This window comes from Lissotriton vulgaris, chromosome 12, assembly GCF_964263255.1.
Source record: "Lissotriton vulgaris chromosome 12, aLisVul1.2, whole genome shotgun sequence".
In the NCBI taxonomy this organism is placed as follows: domain Eukaryota; kingdom Metazoa; phylum Chordata; class Amphibia; order Caudata; family Salamandridae; genus Lissotriton; species Lissotriton vulgaris.
In genome coordinates this window covers 700,325,653-700,342,611 of record NC_141700.1, presented here as the reverse complement: position 1 = coordinate 700,342,611, position 16,959 = coordinate 700,325,653, and the positions used below count along the sequence as shown (strand labels likewise).

At 46.0% G+C, this 16,959-nt stretch overlaps 1 protein-coding gene across 1 annotated transcript in view; it reads right to left on the bottom strand.

The window, feature by feature from the left end:
• The window catches only part of LOC147678032 (uncharacterized), a 156,868-nt gene that overhangs the window by 64,373 nt on the left and 75,536 nt on the right, over positions 1 to 16,959 (bottom strand). The window contains exons 6-7 of the mRNA XM_086945930.1: positions 16,423 to 16,476; positions 14,862 to 14,906 (exon numbers count right to left, since the gene is read on the bottom strand). Coding sequence (XP_086802056.1) covers positions 14,862 to 14,906; positions 16,423 to 16,476 — 99 coding nt within the window. The remainder of the gene's footprint in view (positions 1 to 14,861; positions 14,907 to 16,422; positions 16,477 to 16,959) is intronic.

Below are 16,959 nucleotides of genomic sequence, written 5' to 3'. Positions count from 1 at the left end.
TCCTCAATTTGTTTATGGATCAATATACAGCGAGGGCTTCCCTTTCTACAATAGAGTAATGCATTTCGGCCCCCGCAAGCAGGTGACTTTCCAACCTGGACACTATTTGTCATTGGCCAAATGACCCACTTTCCCACAACGAAAACATCTAGCTTGAAAAGTGTTAGACCTTCCAGTTTCTTCAAAATTAGTTTTCTTTTTCTCATGTTCTTTTTGTTCCTTTAGTGGTTGTTTGACAACATTAACGGAATCTTTCTCCTTCTTGTCACCTTCCTTTTTTATGACTTCAATAGATTTAAGGGAGTGTTCAATCCTTTTTGCAATAATGAGAACATCCTCAAGGGAAGATTCATCCTTTTGCCACAGTTCCTCTCTTAGACGTTCAATGTACCACCCCAGCATAAATTGGTCCCTAATTCTCTCATCAAGGGTGGAGCCAAGCTTACATGTTGAAGCTAACTCTCTCAAACTAGTTATGTAATTCTCTATAGACTCCTCTTCTAATTGGCTCCTGCGACCTAAGTGATACCTTTCAAGAATAGTACTGACTTTAGGTAAATAGAGTTTATCCAATTTTGCTATACAAATTTCAAATTCATTTAGGTCAACATCATGAATTTCAGGAAGATGATCTAAATCTCCTAGCCCTCCGACATTAGACAATGTAGTAATAAAGCTGTTATCCCTTCAGCACTCAGGGAGGAGCTTCACACTCTGGCATATCTTTCAAATACTTTGCGCCACTTCTGCCATCTAATAGGTGGATCACCGGGAGATGACAAAAAGAAGATAGGCGCAGTAACATTTTGCATTTTGTAGAAAAATTAAATAACAGAAAACCCTTGAATGTCAAAGAATTAACATGAACCTGAAAGAGAATAAGGATTATTCACTGATGCATGCATTTCAATCAAAAATGAACTTGTTGAAATATAAAAGTAGGGTGTGTCTCACTGTTGAGAAGAGACTAAAATGACACACAAATATCTTCATATGCTGTTGTGAAAAAGAGTGTGCATGTCCCGGAGGTAACATACAAAGCCACCAAAAATGTACAAAGTAGCATGAATTGAAGTTGTTATTCGTGTGCATGTCACGGAACAGGCACACAATGCCGAAGAAATTCTTAGCGTTGTTAATTACCTTTGAAAAGTCTGTGCGCATATCACAGAAGAACACACAGCGCGCAACACAGAAGAAATCCTCAGCATTGTTAAGCACCTTTGAAGAGTCTCTATGCATATCACAGAAGTGAAATGCAGTGGTAGCGTTGCTATGCAACCACAACGCAGAGCAGGAAATTGAGGCACTGCACCATGAAAATCAAGTATGCCCAGGCCACACCTAAGATGGCAGCTATGCAGCATTACGCAACGTAAGGGACAACGTGAGAGTGTAGGTGTCCAGGTGACTTTAGAAATCTCAGCACTCCAAGCAAAGGGATTCTATTACAGGACCAGAGGCTTCAGGTTATGCTTCTCAATCTTTACTGCTTTAAACACAGCAGCCAATGAAAATTGATATTTTCACACAAAACAGTAAACAAACTTCATTTCCCATGAGTACACATGAGTATAGGCACGCCCCCATAGTCCATAAGAACCCCTTGCGTGCTCCCATCATCCTCTTTCTTTGCTGCTCACAAGTCAGAGTTAAGTGCACCTCCCCTCTGGTCCCCTCACTCTGCTTGTTGTTTAGGGTGCTGTTGGGGGTTTATATTGCATGGTTTGATGTTATTGCGGGATCATCCGATTAATATTGGTCATTTAAGGCGTTTAGCATATGTTATTCTGTATACTTGATGCTCGTTTTTCAAGTGAAATAAGTGCAACTCTCTGACCTTTGTTTTCCCTGATCTGTTGACTGGGTTGGAGTGTTCTGCTTAATTCAGATACTCTGTCCATCACCACCCCCTTTTCTGAATCGTTTTGTCCACCGTAAGCGTGGAAGGGTATGCTCAGACATGAGTCCCTTGCTCACTGCACCATCAGGATTCAAGCAAGCCGGGCCGAAGACGGCTGTAATGCCAGAAACCGGTCCCCGGAAGCTTGTTTCCTTTCCAGTAAAAGAATTGGCTTGGTAGTTTGGTCTGCCCTGTTCCCATGATGCACTGGGCCAGGGACAGACTAATTTGCATGTTGCCAGGTTCTGAGCTGGGATGGTGCAGTGAGCTAAAAAACGGTGATGGATCAAGCCCTGATCTGTTGACTGGGTAGGAGTGTTCTGCTTAATTCAGATACTCTGTCCATGACCACCCCCTTTTCTGAATCGTTTTGTCCACCATAAGCGTGGAAGAGTATGCTCAGACATGAGTCCCTTGCTCACTGCACCATCAGGATTCAAGCAAGCCGGGCCGAAGACGGCTGTAATGCCAGAAACCGGTCCCCGGAAGCTTGTTTCCTTTCCAGTAAAAGAATTGGCTTGGTAGTTTGGTCTGCCCTGTTCCCATGATGCACTGGGCCAGGGACAGACTCATTTGCATGTAGCCAGGTTCTGAGCTGGGATGGTGCAGTGAGCTAAAAAACGGTGATGGATCAAGCCCTGATCTGTTGACTGGGTAGGAGTGTTCTGCTTAATTCAGATACTCTGTCCATAACCACCCCCTTTTCTGAATCGTTTTGTCCACTATAAGCGTGGAAGGGTATGCTCAGACATGAGTCCCTTGCTCACTGCACCATCAGGATTCAAGCAAGCCGGGCCGAAGACGGCTGTAATGCCAGAAACCGGTCCCCGGAAGCTTATTTCCTTTCCAGTAAAAGAATTGGCTTGGTAGTTTGGTCTGCCCTGTTCCCATGATGCACTGGGCCAGGGACAGACTAATTTGCATGTAGCCAGGTTCTGAGCTGGGATGGTGCAGTGAGCTAAAAAACGGTAAGAGATCAAGCCCTGATCTGTTGACTGGGTAGGAGTGTTCTGCTTAATTCAGATACTCTGTCCATCACCACCCCCTTTTCTGAATCGTTTTGTCCACCATAAGCGTGGAAGGGTATGCTCAGACATGAGTCCCTTGCTCACTGCACCATCAGGATTCAAGCAAGCCGGGCCGAAGACGGCTGTAATGCCAGAAACCGGTCCCCGGAAGCTTGTTTCCTTTCCAGTAAAAGAATTGGCTTGGTAGTTTGGTCTGCCCTGTTCCCATGATGCACTGGGCCAGGGACAGACTAATTTGCATGTAGCCAGGTTCTGAGCTGGGATGGTGCAGTGAGCTAAAAAATCGGTGATGGCTCAAGCCCTGATCTGTTGACTGGGTAGGAGTGTTCTGCTTAATTCAGATACTCTCTCCATCACCACCCTCTTTTCTGAATCGTTTTGTCCACCATAAGCGTGGAAGGGTATGCTCAGACATGAGTCCCTTGCTCACTGCACCAGCAGGATTCAAGCAAGCCGGGCCGAAGACGGCTGTAATGCCAGAAACCGGTCCCCGGAAGCTTGTTTCCTTTCCAGTAAAAGAATTGGCTTGGTAGTTTGGTCTGCCCTGTTCCCATGATGCACTGGGCCAGGGACAAACTAATTTGCATGTAGCCAGGTTCTGAGCTGGGATGGTGCAGTGAGCTAAAAAACGGTGATGGATCAAGCCCTGATCTGTTGACTGGGTAGGAGTGTTCTGCTTAATTCAGATACTCTGTCCATCACCACCCCCTTTTCTGAATCGTTTTGTCAACCATAAGCGTGGAAGAGTATGCTCAGACATGAGTCCCTTGCTCACTGCACCATCAGGATTCAAGCAAGCCGGGCCGAAGACGGCTGTAATGCCAGAAACCGGTCCCCGGAAGCTTGTTTCCTTTCCAGTAAAAGAATTGGCTTGGTAGTTTGGTCTGCCCTGTTCCCATGATGCACTGGGCCAGGGACAGACTAATTTGCATGTAGCCAGGTTCTGAGCTGGGATGGTGCAGTGAGCTAAAAAAACGGTGATGGATCAAGCCCTGATCTGTTGACTGGGTAGGAGTGTTCTGCTTAATTCAGATACTCTGTCCATCACCACCCCCTTTTCTGAATAGATTTGTCCACCATAAGCGTGGAAGGGTATGCTCAGACATGATCCCTTGCTCACTGCACCATCAGGATTCAAGCAAGCCGGGCCGAAGACGGCTGTAATGCCAGAAACCGGTCCCCAGAAGCTTGTTTCCTTTCCAGTAAAAGACTTGGCTTGGTAGTTTGGTCTGCCCTGTTCCCATGATGCACTGGGCCAGGGACAGACTAATTTGCATGTAGCCAGGTTCTGAGCTGGGATGGTGCAGTGAGCTAAAAAACGGTGATGGATCAAGCCCTGATCTGTCGACTGGGTAGGAGTGTTCTGCTTAATTCAGATACTCTGTCCATCACCACCCCCTTTTCTGAATCGTTTTGTCCACCATAAGCGTGGAAGGGTATGCTCAGACATGTGTCCCTTGCTCACTGCACCATCAGGATTCAAGCAAGCCGGGCCGAAGACGGCTGTAATGCCAGAAACCGGTCCCCGGAAGCTTGTTTCCTTTCCAGTAAAAGAATTGGCTTGGTAGTTTGGTCTGCCCTGTTCCCATGATGCACTGGGCCAGGGACAGACTAATTTGCATGTAGCCAGGTTCTGAGCTGGGATGGTGCAGTGAGCTAAAAAACGGTGATGGATCAAGCCCTGATCTGTTGACTGGGTAGGAGTGTTCTGCTTAATTCAGATACTCTGTCCATCACCACCCCCTTTTCTGAATCGTTTTGTCCACCATAAGCGTGGAAGGGTATGCTCAGACATGAGTCCCTTGCTCACTGCACCATCAGGATTCAAGCAAGCCGGGCTGAAGACGGCTGTAATGCCAGAAACTGGTCCCCGGAAGCTTGTTTCCTTTCCAGTAAAAGAATTGGCTTGGTAGTTTGGTCTGCCCTGTTCCCATGATGCACTGGGCCAGGGACAGACTAATTTGCATGTAGCCAGGTTCTGAGCTGGGATGGTGCAGTGAGCTAAAAAACGGTGACGGATCAAGCCCTGATCTGTTGACTGGGTAGGAGTGTTCTGCTTAATTCAGATACTCTGTCCATCACCACCCCCTTTTCTGAATCTTTGTTTTCCCTCGTCATCATTTTGGGCCGATCGGCTTTTGGCCGTGGTTGATCTAGCTGTGGAGCGCGCGCCTCGGAGCGCTCAAAGAGACAGTCTCTGACCAGCAAGGGGTCGCCGCGCACTTCATTGGAGCCCGGTACTGGCAGCCTGAGGGCGCGCATGGGCTTCCCTGATACGCCCTGACGTTCAGGCCGGGTGGCTCTTGGCCGACGCGCGCGCCCAAAACGCTGACCAAATTGGGCTGGTTTTTGGTAGTTTTGGTAGCGTTTGGGCTGCGTGCCTCGGCGCGATAACCTGGCTCACAGGAACGCGCGATTTTCACGTTCCACACACCGGCTTGCCCCTTGTTCGATCGGCAGAGTGATTTGGTTGTAAAGTATTGGTGGCCCAGGGTGTGCACACGCTCAAGAGACTTTTGGGGCCAAGATCACTGACCTAATTGACTACAGCGTTGCTGAGGGGGTTTGGGAAAGGTTGCCAGACTTTAATTATACAAGTGTGCTGTGGGCTGACCCCCCCCATTACCCCCCAGGTGTGAGATTTCCTAGGGTCTTCTCCCTTGTACCTTGAGGTATACCTTCACTATGGAAGACTGGGTACGATACCCAGATGAGGAATACGCAGATGGGGAGGAGATTGTTGAAGGACAGCAGGAAGCTGTCTTAGAGGACAATATTGCAGAAGCTTTGGATGCCTCGGTCCAAGCTTCAGTAAATCGAGCCATGGAGACTAAGGTCCTTCAGACAGTGCAGCAGGCACTTGCGGTGGCCCTACGCCCCTTACGAAAACAGCTTGAGGGTTTTGCGAAACGCCACAGATATGATAAGAAGAAAAAGCAAAAGCAGGCAGCCTCTTCTTCCGCCACAGGTTCGGCCGAGCAGAAACAATGGCCGCATGCGCAGTCTATGGCTTCCCTGCCAGTAAGAGGAGCATTAGACCAGCCCTATACAGCTGGAAAAGCAAAGGGTAAACGACCGATTCCAATGGACACTGATACCACCACCACTAATACGGATACCAATACAGATACTGACACCTCGGAGGAGCATCCTCCCCCTCCCAAGTAAACTAAGATTACCCCAAAGGCGGCGGAGGACAAGGTTGTCAAAACCTTTAACTTTGATCCTTCGGACATAGTACACCCCCGGTCTTCGGACTGGGTCCCGCCGCCGGCAGTCTCGGAGTACCTTCACGAGAACCTCAGGAAGAGCTTCAATAGGGAGGTCCGTTACCGATTGAGGTCGGAGTGTCCGCGCCCAGACATCCCGGACAGTGTGGCTGACACTCCGGAGATAGATGCCAGCATGTTAACCTTTTTAAGGAAATTTTCGAAGGATCCCAAACGGGGGTTAGACCGGGCTTGGTGTGGATGCCAAGATAAGATGCTTGATGTTGTGGGCCCCCTGGCGAAAATCCTGGAAATGGCCCTGGTGGCCAAGGAAGAGGCGACTCCGGTGGATCCAGACATCTTGGCGGGCTGGGCTCAGCGCACCATTTGCCTTATAGGCAATGCAAATTGCGCAATCTCTTCGGAGAGGCGCAAATCCTTGTTGTTCAGGATGGACAGTAACTTGATGGAACTCGCTGAGGCTGAACCAGGCCCCCTGGCTGGGGGTTTTCTTTTCGGTGACCGATTTGTTAAAGATGTCACTAAGTATGTAGGGACATTCACCGCCTTGGATAAGGCGCAGAGTGGGATCAAACGCGCCCTTACTCAAGGGGTTTTCAACAGGGCTGGGCGAGGCGGGGGTCGCTCGTCAGGCAGAGGATTCCAACAAGGCTCCCAGCGAGGAGATTTTGGTCGCGGGCGTGGAGAGTGGGACTCCACCCGCGGTGGCACCTTCTATCCGTCTAGACGAAGATTCAACAGAGGACGTTTCCATTCAGGAAACAACAGAGCGAGTTTCAAGTCACACCAGAATACCGGTGAGTGTAGCAGATGTCTCTCTTCTTCCGCTGGGGGGGCGCACGCAGCACTGTCTGCCGCAGTGGCAGGCCTTGACTCAGGACGCTTGGGTGCTGCAGGCCATTCAGGGGTTCCAGCTGGAGTTCTATTCTCACCCGGTGCAAGCGTTTCCCCCACCACCTCTCCATTTTTCCCAACTAGATCACAGTTTCATAGACGAAGAGGTGGCAGACTTGCTGAAGAAAGTCGCGATTGCTCAGTGTCAGAGAGGCCCTCGCGGTTTCTCCAGCAACGTCTTTATTGTCCAGAAGAAAGGGGGTGGCAACAGGTTAGTGCTCAACCTCAAAGAGTTCAACCAGTACTTGACTTACAACCATTTCAAAATGGAAGGTATTCATTTGTTGGCAGATTTGCTGCAAGAGGGGGATTGGTTAGTCCGTCTGGACCTCAAGGATGCATATCTTTCTATACCGATTTTTCCTCCACGCTGCAGGTTCCTGCAGTTCCTCTGGGACGGCAAATGTTACGAGTACTTGGCTCTTCCTTTCGGTCTCTCCTCGGCTCCCTGGTGCTTCACCAAAGTGATGAAACCGGTGGTAGCCTATCTCAGAGAAAGAGGAGTGCGACTGATCATTTATCTAAACGATATCCTGATCATGGCGCAGGACCAGTCTATTCTGCAGCAACAGCTGATCATGACTACTTCGCTACTTCAGGGCTTAGGATGAATGTCTGACATAATATCGACAGACAGAATATCGAAATACAAAAATATCGGCACAAAAATATCGTCATCAAAAATATCGGAGTCATATCTTCATAAAGGTAAGTACAAAAATATCGAAAAAATAATATCGTAGTACAAAAATATCGAAATTAAAAATATCGTTTTTTTAAATGTATTAATAATCATGTAAAAATAATTTTAAAATACATATATTTTTACAAATATTAAATAAAAATATTAAAACAAAACTAATACATATACATTTAAAATAAATAAAACACTTAATAATTTAATGTAATTTTATTTTTTTTAATTTCATTTAATTGATTTAATGTAATTTTTTTTTATTTTTACCCTGTACGCCTGTACCCCAAAAACCCAAAACTGACCCTGAACCCTAAAAATATCCCTGTATCCCAAAAACCCAAAACTGACCCTGAACCCTAAAAATATCCCTTTACCCCAAAAACCCAAAACTGACCCTGAACCCTAAAAATACCCCTTTACCCAAAAACTGAAAACTGACCCTCAAGGAGATTGATACTATCTCACTCAGTCAGAGACTTACGCTCCAACAACCTGCGTCTCATGACTGTTCCTCGCTTTCACCGCACAAGAATGGGTGGCAGAGCCTTTGCAGTCCTCGCTGCCAAACATTGGAATAGCTTACCGTTAGACATCAGATTTGCCCCATCCGAAGCACTGTTCCGTGGCCGTTTGAAAACATGGCTTTTCTCATCCATTTAGATAGATCCTCCTCTCCCGCCTACAGCCTTAGCGCCGGGACACCCCCGACGGGGGTAGCCGTGCGCTCTACAAAATTCATAAATAAATAAATAAATAAACCCTATAAATACCCCTTTACCCAAAAACTGAAAACTGACCCTGAACCCTAAAAATACCCCTTTACCCAAAAACTGAAAACTGACCCTGAACTCTAAAAATACCCCTTTACCCAAAAACTGAAAACTGACCCTGAACCCTAAAAATACCCCTTTACCCAAGAACTGAAAACTGACCCTGAACCCTAAAAATACCCCTTTACCCAAAAACTGAAAACTGACCCTGAACCCTAAAAATACCCCTTTACCCAAAAACTGAAAACTGACCCTGAACCCTAAAAATACCCCTTTACCCAAGAACTGAAAACTGACCCTGAACCCTAAAAATACCCCTTTACCCAAAAACTGAAAACTGACCCTGAACCCTAAAAATACTCCTTTACCAAAATTAATTAATATTATTTAATTACCAATTAATTATTAATTAACAATAACAATAAAGTAAATATATTAGCACATTAGCTGTAATTAATTTAATTTAATAATTAATATTATTTTTCCCCAATTAATTAATTAAGAATAACAAAAAATTATATATAAAAAATTACTCTAATTAATGTAATTAACTAATTAATATTAATTAATTACCAACTAATTAATAATTAAAAATATGTACAAAATTATAATAATTAATTAACTAATTAATATAAATTAATTACCAATTAATTATTAATTAAAATATTCACAAACATATATTAATTTATTAATTATTATTAAATTACTTCCCACCCTATTCCCCTATAAACCCATAACCCGCTACAGAACATATTTATCAATTAATCAATTAATTAAAATTAATTAAAAATAATTCTCAATTAATTAATTAATAATTCCTACTAATTATTAATTAATTTAACATAATTAAATTACTTCCCACCCTATTCCCCTATAAACCCACAACCCGCTACAGTAGTAAAAGACAATATTTAATTAAATTACATTAAAAATAAATAATAAAACATAATAAATACAATATAATATACACTAAATTTATTTAAAAATTGATATTAGTAACATCGAAATTATTTATTTCGATATTATTGACATCGATATTTAAAACTTCGATATTACTGATATCATACTAATATCGATATTAAGACTGCCGATATTACTTACCTTCGATATTTTGTCCCATCGATATTTAAACTTCGATATAATTGTATATCGAAATTTATAACTCGATATTTTGTCTGTGTACCCTTAGGATTTGTGATAAATCTGAAAAAGTCAGTGATGGTCCCGACACAGGTCATATAATTCCTAGGGTTCACGATCAACTCCCAGACAGCGCAACTGTGTCTTCCCCAAGCGAAGTTGAGGGATTTGAAAAAGGAGATAGTGAGGTTGTTGGACAAGCAAACGGTCACGCTCAGGACGCTGGCCAGAGTAGTGGGGATCTTGGCATCGTCAATTCAGGCGATATTCCCCGGGCCACTGCATTACAGGGCCCTCCAGCGCCTGAAGATCAAGCATCTTCAGAGGGTACTCTCGTACACGGACTCTGTTTCCCTATCGGAGGAGGTCCGAACCGAGCTTCAGTGGTGGCTGGGCCACGTGGATGCATGGAACGGCAGGGCGATCTTCGGATAACAGCCAGAGGTGGTAATCGAGTCAGACGCCAGCAGGTGGGGCTGGGGCGCGCGCTGTGGAGATGTTTCCACAGGCGGCAGATGGTCAACACAAGAGCTCGAGCTTCACATAAACTGTTTGGAACTGCTATCGGGGTTCCAGATTCTAGAACTTTCCATCACTGAATTTTGAGGAAAATTTGTTTTTTTAGTCAAAGTTTGAGGTTTGCAAGGGCTTTTCGGTAAGAAAACACGGTGAGAGCCAGGCAGGCTAACCCACCATGGATTCCCCCAGGTGTCAAGTTTTAAATAATGACCATGTTTGCTAGGATTTTTGAGTTGCAGGCTAAGCTTGGACCCAAAACCTGCAGCAAGGCACATTGCAAAAAAAAGGGTCCGTTTTAAATGGAAAAATGAGATGTGTACAAGTTGCTTTTTGGTGCCTTTTCAGTAGGGCCATACTCCCAACCCACACAAGTGAGGTATACGTCTTATTGGGAGATTTAGGGGAATAATAGGTGGTAGGAAATTAGTTGCTCCATGCAGATACCAGAACTTTCCATCACACAAATATGAGGAAATAGTGTTTTTTCAGTCAAAGTTTGAGGTTTGTATGGCCTTATGGTTAAAGCAACCTGGTAAAGGCCAAGCAAGTCACCCCACCGTTCATTCCTCCAGGTGTCTAGTTTTCAAAAATATGCATGTTTACCTTGTTTTCCTAGGTGCTGGCTGAGCTGAGGCCCAAAACCCATTCCTATCCACATTGCAAAAAATGGGTCAGATTTCAGTAGAAAAAGGCGATGTGTTCATGTTACGTTTTTGCGCCTTTCCTGTCGCAGCCACTATCCCTTCCCACACGAGTGAGGTATCATATTTATTGGAAGACTTGGGAGAATGGTAGGCAGTAGGAACTGATTTGGCAGATAAACCTCGGGTTACCTTAGTTGACATATAATACAAATTGTTGACACCTTTGAGAAAAAAATGACAAACAAGCACAATGTGTGTGCTAACTATACTTTAAAGAAATTGAGAAACAATATTGAAAAATCTAGTTACTGCATCGCAACCATGCAGAAGAGTGCAGAGTAGATGAAAATGCTTGTGTTAATGACATAGGTGTTTGTCATTCTAAATTGCAATGGTAAATTTGTTTAAAATGGAATAGAAATGAGAGGGTGATGACTTGCATGTTATTAAGATTATGAACCTTTTCCCCCTCAATGTCTTAACTGCAGCGGCAATTCCGCCGTGCTGCAGGCGTTCTAAAGGGTGGGCGGGACTGCGTGGGCCAACGGTCGTTTACAACACCAGGGAGGGAGTGCTCCTGTCAGCCGTTGGACGACGGGAGTACGGAAGGGGTTAAACAATAGTAATGTGTGAAAGATTTAATGAGACTAATGCAAAATAGGTAACATCCTGTGTATTTTAGAAGTCTTGGTTTAACACTCCATGTTTTGCATACGTGAAAAATGTGCACCAAGTGAGAAAAGAGAAATGGGCTGCACTTTTATACTAATTCTAAATGTCCTGAAATTTTCAGAGAATAATCTTTATGTATGTATTAATGAGAATTTCTGGAAACAAAATATATAATTCATGGTGTGAAGTAATTTTATAGATTGGTATTTTGAAAATGTAGTAATATGCCATAGTTACACTTGCAATTTATGATGAAATTAATCTGCTTTTTAGGAGAAATTAAGCCAAAGCAATAATTTGAATGTCATATTTCTTAATGAAAATGTATTTTTCGATAATTTTATACTTTGCTTATATTAGCCTCAATTCAGTAAAAGCCTTACTGTTTGCACGCACAATTTCTCTGTTGCTTCGGCTTCATTCTCATTGGAAAAGGCTCCACTTTACAAAATGAATTGAAACTCTGTGTTCTTCAGAATGTTCCGACTCATACATAAGAACTGTTTCACACAATTTGTGTTGCTGTAGGAACATCTGCTTGAGAAACTGTCCTTACGATTTGGCGCATGTGCCATTTTCTAAAGGTTCTTTGATTAAGAGTAATTCCTACCGAATTGCCTGACAGTTACCTAAATTGCAATGCCTAAAATTCTACAAAATGTGTCTTCTTTATGCAGCATGGCAATCACCCTATATGAAATGACCAATGGACTGAGTCGTCTGACCAGACGAGGTGACCAAGGAGGTGTCACCCCGGAACTTGTGGCTCTAGAAATACACATGCCCATAATGAACTTGCCAGGGTAATAAAGCATGGGCCCCTCTGGCCCTGTAAACCTGTAAGCCCCACAGGGCTTTACACCAAAGATGTCCCCTGTCCTGTGTGATAAAGGAGAGCTGGCTAGCTGGATTTGAGACTCCTTTTACTTCTTCTTCAAAGATCCTGTTCTTACCAACTGAGATACATCATTTGGCGGACTTGACAGGCTTATGCATACGCTGTGTGCAATGTTTTCCAGACTTCTTTCCCTCATTTCGAGTACCGTGAGATGAGGTTCATGTCCCTTCCTGAACGTTTTCTTTAGAATCTTTGTAATTGATGGCCCCAAGAATATTAATTTGTTAATCCTGTACTTTTAGATTCAAATGCCTGCTATTGATGAATTTACCTTTTACCTTTCCTGCTAAGCTTAAATCCTGTTTGTTGTCTCTCTGTCTTTTGTCTACCTTTATTGATTGGCTCTAAATCAACTGCACCCCACGAGCCCACTGGCCCCTTAAACAATCACAGGTGCCACCAAACATTGGAGCTCTCAGGCTCTGGCCACAAAAATGCAGCTTTGGCTCTCACTGGCCCTAAATAAACAAATGTGTCCAACGATGGAGCCACGGGGCTCTAGAAATACACATGCCCATAATGAACTTGCCGGGGTAATAAAGCATGGGCCCCTCTGGCCCTGTAAACCTGTAAGCCCCACGGGGCTTTACACCAAAGATGTCCCCTGTCGTTGGAGCCACCTAGGCTCGGATAATAACGAGGCCCGAAAAGGTCGGAGCAGCCCTCTGCCATCGGGGCCGCTCGGGGACACTTGCACCAGTAGGCAGCCCCCCCTCTGGAGCTGGAAGTACTGCCCCCTCGAGCCTCGCAGGCTCTAAATGACTTAATGCCCCCGCCAGGGGAGCGGCCCGCTGCCTTCCGGGGCCGCTCTACCCTGGACATTGCCGGCAGAAGGATGCCTGCACCACTGGGGGGAGGGGGGCGGGCACCGGCAATGTACCCCGGCGCCCCCCTCTCTCCACTCAGCCCCTGCGCACTCACCGGGACGGCGGGGACTCTCCTCTGGTGCTGCTCTTGGTGCGGCTGCTCCGGGACCGGCACTCCTCAGGGCTCTCTCTCGCTGGTCCTAGGTTTTGGCTGCGGGGCTCTCCCTTCCAGACGGGAGCCTCGCTGACCGCAGCACTTCTCCTCACAGGCACGGGGCTCTCCGGTTCACACGGGAGCCCCGTCACCTCACTTCCGGCCGCACTTCCGGCTTGCGGGCCCGCCCACAGTCAGGCGGCCCACTTGCCTTCCTGCTTTTAGTTTCTGGTCAGGGTACTTCCGGGTCGCGACGGCAGCGGCCCGGCAACGTCTTTGAACACTCCTGGGCGGCGGCGGTGAATTCTTTCTCCTCAATACGGGGTGGGCACCCGTTAAATAAATAAATAAAACAGGGTGGGCACCTATTCTTGGGCACAAACAAAGTCGGCAAATAAGCGGGGTGGGCACCCGCGCTGCAACTCGGCGAACTGGCTCAGCGGAATGCAGGGTGGGCACCTGCTATCAACCCGAGCAGGACAGACAGCAGCTCCATGCTGCAGAGCTCCAATGAAGCACTCCCAGAGGGGGACAAAGCGCAGGGAGAGCTAGGGGCATGGGAAATTAAAGCCAGCACACCCAAGGTGCTGGGGCAGCCCCCAGGGTCTCTTAAAGGTCCTGGAAACACTCCAGCAAGGCAGAAGGGTCCAAAAGAAGTCCTCCAGCATTCAGGGCATCCAGGGGCTGGGCAGGGCCCAGGGAGGCAAGCCTTCCCCTGGGCCGCAGCAGCAGCACGCCCCTGGTAGATTCAAGTCAGGACACAAGAACATCTTCAGGGTGTAACAGCACCCTTTTCATACAGCAAAGTCCTTTGTCTACAAGCTGCAGGCAATGTGAGAACCAGCTACAACTGGTTATGGGGAACTCCCTTTCACTGGCCAGGCTAGGGACATCAGACGCACCACAGGGGATGCAGCCAGCATTGTGGAGGGAAGGACCAGCCCTATTCAGGTCCCAGGTGTACTCCTCCCTCACATCAGCATGCTAATCTCTCCATTCACTACCGGGGCAGACCCATCCTGACTCCTGGAGCCAGGCTCACCAGCCAGCTCCAGCCAATCACACGCCAGACACAAATTACACTAACATGCCAACTTCTAGAAGTGGCACTTCCACACTAGACACAATCATGCCGCATACATCATTGCGCAGCATTCAATCTCATGAGTTTGCACATACCAAACTCGACCCTGCACTCCCCACACATCAGGAACTACCATGGTCACACATATTCCCCATGCATTCCTATGGGAGGGCAGGTCACTCTCACCACACACACAAAGAGCGCACGCACTTTACACTGGACTACAGTGAAAAAGTGCGCAGAGACCTAAAATCACCAACACCAAGTTACAGAAACAGGCTAGGCAAAAGCAAAAAGTTTAGGGGTGAACCTGCAAAAAGGGCCGGGTCCAACAACAAGTATTGCCATTCCATTTTTATAGGGAGGGCTAGGAGATGAATGCACTGCACTGTGAGGAGACCGTGGAGGAAATAGGCACATACCTGTTTGTCGCGAGGTCCCGCGATTGCACACCACGACGACTCCTCCTATAGGAAAAGAAATAAAAAAGAAATAACGCCTAAGAGACGGATAGAGGAGAAATAGAAAAGAGACTCACTCTATCACCGCATTAAGAAGAAGATGAAGTCAGAGCCCTGGTGGTGTCAGGGGAACACCAACGGACAAGAAAACGGCTTGAAGGAGACTGACAGTGGGAGCTTTGCTAATCAGCCGTTGTGCCAGGGGTGACTGGCGTTTATTGGTAAAAGGGGTGTTGCCCTGCCACCCTCAAGAAAGAGGCAAGAACAGGGAAAATAAATACAGAGCAGCTCAAAAGGCAGTGTGCTGAATCTCCTGGATGAACTCTAGTGTACTTTGCAGATGTCCCGGTCCGCCAGCGCCATCTAGGCAAGGTTTTCTTTGACCTGCAGGCACAAACTCCAGCAGTGATATCACATAGGAGGGAGAGCTGAATTAGAATGCCATGAATCTGGTTGCTTTTGGGGCGCTTGAACAGTGGCCTTGGGAGGAGTTACAAAATCCATGCACTTCAATGGCTGGGGGTGGAGTGGGCCGATGAGGACAAAGAGGGAGCGGGTGGTAACAATGTGTTGATTTTCCCAGCGGGGCAGGCTGTAGGAGGGGTGCAGAGGGCTGCTTTCTTGGCAGTAACACGTGTTCAGTACTGTATTTGTTTTCACTTTGAAAAAAATATCATTGAACTGAGCACACAGAGTATACTTTATCTCGACCGTAGAGGCCCAAGAGAAGCAAGGAACCAACTGCAAACAATTACATTAGTGGACTAAGAGGTAAGTGTGCAGTTAAGCCTCTTCATCATGGACATCTTCACCCCGCCCCCACCCCCTTCTTTGTTTAGCAGCTAGGAGTGGAATTCTTGATGGGCCTTTTCTGACTGCGGCTTGGCAGACAAATGCTCATAATGAACTTGGGAGGGTGTGTGAGTGAAAAGAAGGATGGGTGGGTGAAATTCGAACCAAGGATTACACCCCACCACTTTTTAAGGTCACCATCCGCCACTGTGTTGTGCCTCCCAGGACTTCTGGACTTTGGAGAGGCACTCGTCTCGAGCCGCGTTCATCGGTGAGCGTTGCTCACTAAGGTGTTCAGCAATATATGGGAATGGAGTAGTTCTGCTACAAAAGAGGGTGGTAGGGAATAAGGTGGTTAATGGTTGTGTCTTTATAGTTTTTCTTTTGAGTAGATATGCTTTTTTTTGGGGGGGGGGTGTTCCGTTGTTTCTTTGCAAACTAAAGGAAACTCCCAAAAGTATGTCAGAGAAAGTCTAAGCCACCTACTTAGAATCTCCAAAGGTACTGAATATAGTAGAATAGCAGTGAACTCAGAAGAGCAAGTCTCCCCTTGGAAGTTAATGATTCACAATCCTTGTCTCACTTGGTATGAGAACCAGTTCCATTAAGGTATTAAGAACAGTGAGAGGAAATGATATACCAAAAGGAAGAATAGGAGAAGACAAAGGGAAAAAACAGCTGAAAGAAAAGGATAGGGATAATAGAGGAAAGGTAAAGGAAATAAACTTACCTGAAAGTGTCTCTTTTCTGGAGGTCTCGGTTTCCCTGTATGACTGAGATGGACCTGGAAAGAAAGAAGAAGAATGACTTTTAATTGAGAAACACAAGAGATTAGAACAGAAAAGAGACCACAATTGAAACAGTATCTAAACATATTACAAGAGACAATGTTTCAGCAATAAAGAGAAAAAGCAACCCAAACTCAGTTGCCTAATCTGTTGTTTCTACAAAGCCTCAACTATCACATGCACCTTCCTGAATTGTGCGCCTTACATTAATGATGTGACCCACCCGCTTTCTGTGGAGCTGCTCACCTTCTTCCAGGGTGAGGGGAGTCTCTTGCAAGAGGAAAATGACAGGCATCTAATGCCCCAGAAGTGTAAGTATTTCCCAGCGCTTGCCATAATGTGTTAGACCACTAACATCCAACAAAGTGACGTGCGTCGCTGAATGAAGGAATTAAGTAATTCTATAGAGCACAGCTACTCCAAGCAGTGTCCTGGCATGTGTACTAAGCTTCCCTGAGAGCATTGACTGAAAAATATGT